This window comes from Sabethes cyaneus, chromosome 1 (assembly GCF_943734655.1).
Source record: "Sabethes cyaneus chromosome 1, idSabCyanKW18_F2, whole genome shotgun sequence".
NCBI classification, from domain to species: domain Eukaryota; kingdom Metazoa; phylum Arthropoda; class Insecta; order Diptera; family Culicidae; genus Sabethes; species Sabethes cyaneus.
In genome coordinates this window covers 35,550,445-35,558,063 of record NC_071353.1, presented here as the reverse complement: position 1 = coordinate 35,558,063, position 7,619 = coordinate 35,550,445, and the positions used below count along the sequence as shown (strand labels likewise).

The 7,619-nt window shown below is 42.1% G+C and overlaps 1 protein-coding gene across 1 annotated transcript; it reads left to right on the top strand.

Moving 5' to 3' along the window:
- Positions 1–2,303: 2,303 nt before the first annotated feature.
- Positions 2,304–7,261, top strand: LOC128739214 (M-phase inducer phosphatase-like). The gene is made up of 3 exons (XM_053834659.1): positions 2,304–2,692; positions 4,634–6,031; positions 6,153–7,261. The coding sequence occupies exons 1-3, from the start codon at positions 2,649–2,651 to the stop codon at positions 6,460–6,462; spliced, it is 1,752 nt and encodes a 583-aa protein (XP_053690634.1). The 5' UTR covers positions 2,304–2,648; the 3' UTR covers positions 6,463–7,261.
- The last annotated feature ends 358 nt before the right edge of the window (positions 7,262–7,619 follow it).

Sequence of the window (7,619 nt, the reverse complement as noted above, 5' to 3'; positions counted from 1 at the left end):
TTCTGCTACCAAGCTATAACTGTGTTTTTCATATACTAAATCGTTCTTACCAGTATACTAGCGCCAAAAGCAAACTATTATCATTTCAGCACCAGCTATCTTCAATGATCCATTCTTATTATAGGTAATTTGCTTACATTTTACTGAACTGTTGTCACCGATTATGCTTATTACTACTTAGTTTTGTATCTATTTCAACTCACTGATGCCATAATTTATGTAAATGTGTCCTTTCATGTCCAGTTTCGTTTCGGTTTTGTATGATCTGTTTCGCTCACAACTAAATGATGTTTTTTCTTCACTGTTTGGTTTAAAAACCTCATTCTATTTGTTCAAATTAAAAATTTATCTTTTTTTTATTCTATATTTGAGAGGATTTCAGCCTGCGGCTGGTTCGCCTCTTATTTATTTTTTTTTATATTCTTTTTTATTGACTAGCAGTCAGGCTAAGGCTCAATAAAGAAGTCTTTAATATATAGTTTATTTGCGTAAAAGATTAAAGAAAATTGAATACCAGTCCACGACATGGGTACTGAAGTCCCAAAAGAAAATTGATTTTGAATACTTATGCAGTGCTGGAAAAATTGTTCAAAACTCAATGTTCTATTACTGGTATCTGATGTAAGTAACGAAAATTGTTTGATTTTTCGCTATTTTATTCAACAACTTTAACACTTTCGATGGTTTTTGCCTAATTTCGCACCAATTTGAAAATTATTAGCAGTTATTTGAAGAGTGTGACACTTTGGCACGTACTTTGGCACACATGAAAAGAATTCACAATACGACGCTCATGTTCCTGAACCATTAATTTTGTCTTATAACGATGAGCTTGCAAGCAGTAATCTTGGAGACGCAGCACTGTCACTGTAAAATAGCAAAATCATCAGAAGGATAATTTTATGTTGGAAATGTAAACATAAGGATATGTGGATTTTCTCTAAACTCACGATTTTTGCCAATATTATGATTTTCAGCGGTTTCTATTTGCACGTTTTTGCAATTACAAGTATAATAATTATCACCAAAACCAATACAAGATTTAAATTTTTCGTTTTACATTATATTGTTCCGTCCATATTCCGACTGAAATTTGATTGCTGTGCTACAATTGTGAAACAACCTCACATTTGTTGTTACTCTTTTCAAGATCCTCACCATCATCTAGTATTCAAACTAAACATAATCTAAAAAACAAATTTTATATAAAAACGTTACATTGTTTGAAACATTCCAGCACCGTCACGTGTTGTTAGAAGTTGATCCATACCTTATTGGGGAACAGAAACTGAACAAAAAAAAGCTGATTAGAACTTCCTCCATTAGATTGATTTACACATTCAGCCGGGTTCTCGGCAAGCATGTGTGCATAAGTCGCTGTTATCATGAAAACGTAACGTTTCGAAAAGGTTCTGGAGGGGAGATAAATTTGTTATGATTAGAACCGATCTCATGGGCCATGGGTGCTGCTGCTGCTGTCGTTTGTGGTCGCGATCGCGACAGTTGTGCGTTGCGCATTGATCGATTAGCTGGAGTTTTGACAGTTGTTTCAATCTGACGCAGATTGTTCTGGCCACAACATAAACCACATCCCGCGCGGGATGCATCGAGAATCGAGATTGGGAAGGACACTTGCTGCGTTTGCGTCGGGTTCTTGGTTCGGAAATCAAGATTAACCCTAATGATGGCTGACTATTATAGCTGTTGGAGCGGACATACGGGAGTGACTGTGGGTGCGGTAAAGCGGAGGCCACAATCAGCCTCCGACAGGAATCTCGGTGATTTTTTTTGTATGCTTGGCGCTACACTGAAATAAAATAGAGCTAGAAATATTTTTCATGTTCTAATATCTGAAATGTTCCTGAAGTTGACTAACGAAGTAAAGCAGAAATTTATATGTATTTTGTTTTTGATATTCGATTAACGTTTTGGTTCAGTGCTGTGGAGAAGCATAATTGTATGCGTGCTGCCGAAAAGAACTATGCAAGAACACAACGTAAGCATGCAGCCTGAAGAGGGTAGATCGTTGGGACAATGTCAGACGTGAGAGAGAATAGGAGAGCGCGATAACTAAGGATGAGTACGTCTGAATGGAAGAAGGAACAAGCGATGTTGGTAGTGTGTATGCTACGAGCTCAAGTACAGAGTTTCGGAAGGACAAACTGTGCACAGGCCGATCGAACTTAACACAAGTTAGTTGAGTTCAGTGCTTCATCACGAGCAGAAGCAGCTCCTGGCAAGGAAAGAGTCCCAATACTACTGGAAAGACTTTGATGTCTTGAGCTGTTTAGGCAGATCAATATAAGATTGCTTTATAGCAAAGATAAATGTTCCAATAAGGCACAGGTTATATAAAACAACTTTAAATAATGTGGTGACGGTGGAAAACCAAATTACGATCCGGTTTGTGGCTTAATCGTAGTGAGCATTGAATATAAAGGAAAAAAAAAATAAAAAAAAATGACAGCCAAGTGACGAAGAGGCAACTATTTACCAAACCTTCTCAGTGAGTGCGATCTTGTTTGCGGTGTTAGAAAAACAAAACGTGCTGTTCGCTGTGTAATTGGAAGAAAAAAAAACAACACTCGAGTAGTGTACCGAAATTGTGGATTTACAAAGTTCGAACAATAATAGAACACTCCTCCAAAATGATGTTGGAAAATATCGATCTCGATCTCTCCGACTGCACAAGGTAAGAATAAAAAACCGTTTTGGCTTTGGTAATCAAGCTCTCAAGGTGTCTCGAAAGATAAGGTTTAATTAGCACCCAAACTTCGCCGTGTAGACCGATTGATTGAGGATCGTAATCGCGATCAGTCTATTAATAAATTTATAAAATTACTCTAAGCAATCGAACTCGGCTCGGAGTTCTCCCCCTACACACTAGGGCTTACGTCCGGATAGACCGAGCCGCGGGAAAATAAAAACGCAAGGGAGAAGAATTGCTATATGTGCGGCAGCTGAAAAGTGTACTATTCTTCCCAGGAGTCCCTCATTTTCGACTGCTTTCAGTTGTCGTGGCCGTGCTCAGTCATGAGAGAAGGAGCACTTCCTCCGCTGACTTTTCTTAGGGTCGATTTTTCAGTAAATTTATTATGCGTTCAAAGGCATGCACGTAGGAAGTTGTTGAGGAGTTACCTAAATTTAGAGTTTCTAGAAGAGCGTTGAACTCGTAAGCAACTGAATCGGATTCGTCTGATCAGCGATTGGTAACATGTTAGCTTACAACATTCGGCAATTCAAATGGCCCCTGTTTCAAATGATCATCATCCAAATCATCCAAAGACTTCGTCAGCCAGATATATTGAACACGATTCTACATACTCGAAAGCCTTGAGAAGGCCGTGATTTTGCGAAATTCTGGTGCGAAAATCGAGGGAAATAGACCGAAAAATTAAATCACTATCCCAGTCGGCTGCCACTGCCGGACCGGAGCATAAACGAGAGGTGGGCAAGTTGAATTAGCGGAAAAGTTGTGCGCTTCCGTATGGTGTTTCCCCGCGTACCGTGCGTTTTTTCATACCTTAGGCGCGAAAGCAGAATTTTTGCAAAACGGAGCCCCAACTCGAAAGAATAGTGGAGGCAGGGAAAAAAGAACCGAGAAGCGAACACAGTCTTTCACTTTCATTTGGCACTGGCCAGACTCGGCTCAGTAGTAGAATAATTGCTTGCCCATTTTCGCAAATTCGCGCGGGAGGCTTGTTTTTCGCGTTAGACCGGCTGGCACCACCTGAAGTTTATTTTCAACTTTTGCCAGTTTTGTTTACCTTCCATTCTGCTGCAACGGCACACTTGGGGAACCGGCGAACCTATATTTGGGCATCCCATTTGAGCCCCCACGCAGCCGCGGTTTGGCTGGCGATCTGCAGCGGGGTATTGCGCTAGGTTAGTGTTTTTGTGATATTGACTTGCGTCACACGAAAGCTAGATTCGAAAAATTTGTAAAAAAATTCGCAAATAAAGTGCCTAACTGTTAGTATACGTTATGCTCTTCTCTGGACCGTACTTGGTTTATTTTTACATCGAAGCACTGAAATGATCTTTTTCATGATTCTATGCGCTAGTCTCCTAAAATTCAATGCCCTTTCTTTGCGTTGTGCATTCACATATTTGGCTTTTGTTGTTGTTGTTGTTGTTGTTGTTGTTATGCCTGCAATGGAAACATGCGTAGCAAGCCATGAACTCCATAGTAAAGCAGACAGAGAGACATCGACGGTGCGGACGACGAGAATGCTTGATAAAAATAAGCGCCAGATGTGTGAGTGGAGGGAAACCTTCGACTCGTAGTCGTACCTCCCTCCTCCTCCTCCTTCATATTCTCCTGGCTAGCTAACCCCCTGCACTCGACGAGGAAGACCCCTCGGAGAACGTACAGTGTCGTGCTCTTGCAGGATGAAGCAGTCGGAATACGCTTTGACGATATGTATTTACTCTACACTATGTATGTATGTCGAAAGAGTTGTACAAACGAGCCAAAGGGGGTCTTTTCCATAGGGTCCGGATGATGCAAAAAATATGATAATAAGGTTACGGCGACGAGACCTGTTTTCCGGGTATCCTCGATCGCTTAGCACCGAGCGGAACTGTTGAACCTAGTCGCTAATCATAATCTTTCTTTTCTGTTCCTTTGCAGTCGCATTTTAACAACCTTCACGATCGACTCGGCCGGTCGCTCACCAGCCAGCCGCCTGGCAGAACAGCGACAGCGTAGTGAACAACGCCGTCTACATATTGCGCCGCTCAGGATGGATATTAAATTCATGTCGTCTCCTGGCAAGGAAAACGCCCCCTCTGAGGAGGAACTGTCATTTTATCATGGTAATAGCCCTCAAACAAGCCCTCGGGCATGCAGTCCTTGCGATTGCCCCGATGACAGTGAACTGCTTGCCTCCGAGGTTACTCCCAACAAACAAACCATTCTGACAGGGCTGGTTGCTATTGGGAGCGCAAATCGGCAGCGCCGTCCTCTAGAAGACTATGATCCTAACTCGATGGATTCGGGCTATGGCGCAAGTGTATCTAGTGAAGGTGCGAAGGGCCAATCGATGTTCCCTTTTATTCAGCCGTCAGCTCCACGACAGGGTTCGACAACTGCCTCGCCGGCTGCTTCAATGCGCATTCTCAGTAGTATGTCGTCGGATTCGATGGAATCAGTCGATGACATGGATATGGATTTACTCGATATGGAATCGATAGAAAGCACCGGTCAAGTCCCGAGCAATCTCAACTCACTGATCTGCGGCGACATCAAAGCTACCAAAACTACTCCGGAAAATAAAAGACCACTTTTCCGACGATGTCTAAGCCTATCGGATAACCCGATTGCAAGACGAGTAAAAAATAACCTGCTCTTCGACTCACCCATCATTAACACTCAATCACCAGTCACCAAGACCCCAGAACGGTTTCCTATCGCACTTGACCAGGAAAATAACAACCCGAGCCCGTTCCTCGCCCGCCCAGACATTGCGCGTTGCTTCAAGCGCCCGGAACCACCCGGTGTCAGTCCGATTCAGAGCAAGCGGCACAAAACCGAAGTTCTCACCCCCGTCAGCTCGCTGCGCTCCGCCGAAAGTACCTCCTGTCTCGAAAGCCCAACAGCTCAATCTTTGCTACCAAAGCGACCCATCCTGCACAAATCCATGTCCCTGAACGATGCGCACATAATGAATGCTTTGTCCCGATCATCTGTCGAGCCAGACCTTATTGGAGACTTCAGCAAATCGTACATTCTCCCACTGACCGAAGGACGACACCGAGATCTGAAATCGATTTCTCCCAGCACAATGGCCGCTTTGTTGTATGGTTCCTTTGATGATAAGATTTCATCGTTTCACATTATTGACTGCCGCTACCCGTACGAGTTCGAAGGTGGACACATTCGTGGAGCCAAAAATCTCTATACGCAAGAGCAGATTCTGGAGGAACTGATCAAAATCAAGACTGATCCACCAAAAGTGGTTGCAGACGGACCCAAGCGCAATATTGTCGTCTTCCACTGCGAGTTCTCGTCGGAGCGAGGCCCCAAGCTGTAAGTATCTACCTTCATTGTATTGCGGTGAAATATTTCCCTCATATTCTAACGGATGAAATATTTCAACTGAAGAAAAAATGCAATGCTAATCCATTCTTCTTTTTTTTTGCTTTAACAGTTCTCGCTTCCTGCGAAACCACGATCGCATACTTAACTCCGATAGCTACCCAGCACTGCACTATCCAGAAATCTACCTGCTGCACGGTGGCTACAAAGATTTCTTTGCTGTTCATCCGGATTTGTGCGATCCGATCGCTTATCGGCAGATGATGGATCCGGAATTCGGCGAAGCCTACCGTCATTTTCGCGCGAAAAGTAAGAGCTGGAACGGTGGCGATGTGGTTCGAGGTTCAGCGATTGCCGGGTCCAGTAGTTCCGGTGGTGGACTGAACCGGCTGGTCAAGTCGCGCTCGAGGTTAGTACTGTAGAGACGGGTGGTTGCCTACAGAGCAAGATAACCATAGAGAAAGATGAGACTGATCATATAAGATAGTAGAGAAAAGCGCAGATAGTAGAAAGTGGTGTAACGGGCAAGGCAAAAGAAGTTGGCGGCGTTCTTGTTTTTTTTATATGAGTTTTGAGTTTATATTGTAGTGTACAAAAACCGTTGGACGCTCTTTTTCTGTTCGTTTTGATTTTTTTCATATGTTTATTTTTATTAGCAACAACTTCTTTAATTTGGCAATACTGCTTCGAACAAGAAAAAGAAAAAAATCTGCAGAAACTATCGAAAGCTGTTAAACTTTTTTAGAGACAAGGTTCGACTTATTCGCGATGCCCTTTTTATTTGTTATCTCTATATTATATCTGTGATTCTGTGATTTGCTTCGGTCAGATTTGAACTGTACTCTAATTCCTACTTGTTCGGAAATGTATGGTATTACCAATGAAAGCCGTTAGGACAATACAGACAATTTGCTATATTGTACAAGTTTCGAACCCCAACGACCACCAAACGAATCGACTTGAAGGAGAAATGGCAGAAGAAGCATTTCCTTGTAAAACAAAACAAAGTAACCCACTTACCACTTCAGGTGACAGAGAAAGCGTAATGAAAAAGACTGTAACATTTGTATTAAATATCAATAGGTAAAAAAGCAAAACTTTGTGTATATTTGAAGCCCCCTATTTCGACAACGCACCCCCAATGAGCTTACCATCTAAGGCCAATCTATTGTCAAGTTTTCTTTTTTTACTCTTTTCAATGATACTATTGTCAACTTGACTCTTAACCGGTTGTTTATCCTTAAAAAGTTTTATTTTTAGTTCATTTTTTAGTTCCAATTGGGACTTCTGAGTATAAAACTTTATACATATTAAAAAATAATTGAAAAAAAGAGACAAGTGCAAACTAACTACGTTAAATAACCAGGCTGCCCTGTTTTATTGTACATTTCGATAAACAAGCGATATATACATAATAGTAAACTTTGCTGAGGCCACCCTGCATCCGCAGGATGCCATTTTGATAGACGCTAGGACTAGGGACGTTTAGCGCAAACTTCTTTGTAAAAGGGGTGCTTAAACGTCGCACACGAACACACTAAATTGTCAAAGACAAAAGCAGTTAGGACCCAAGGGCAAA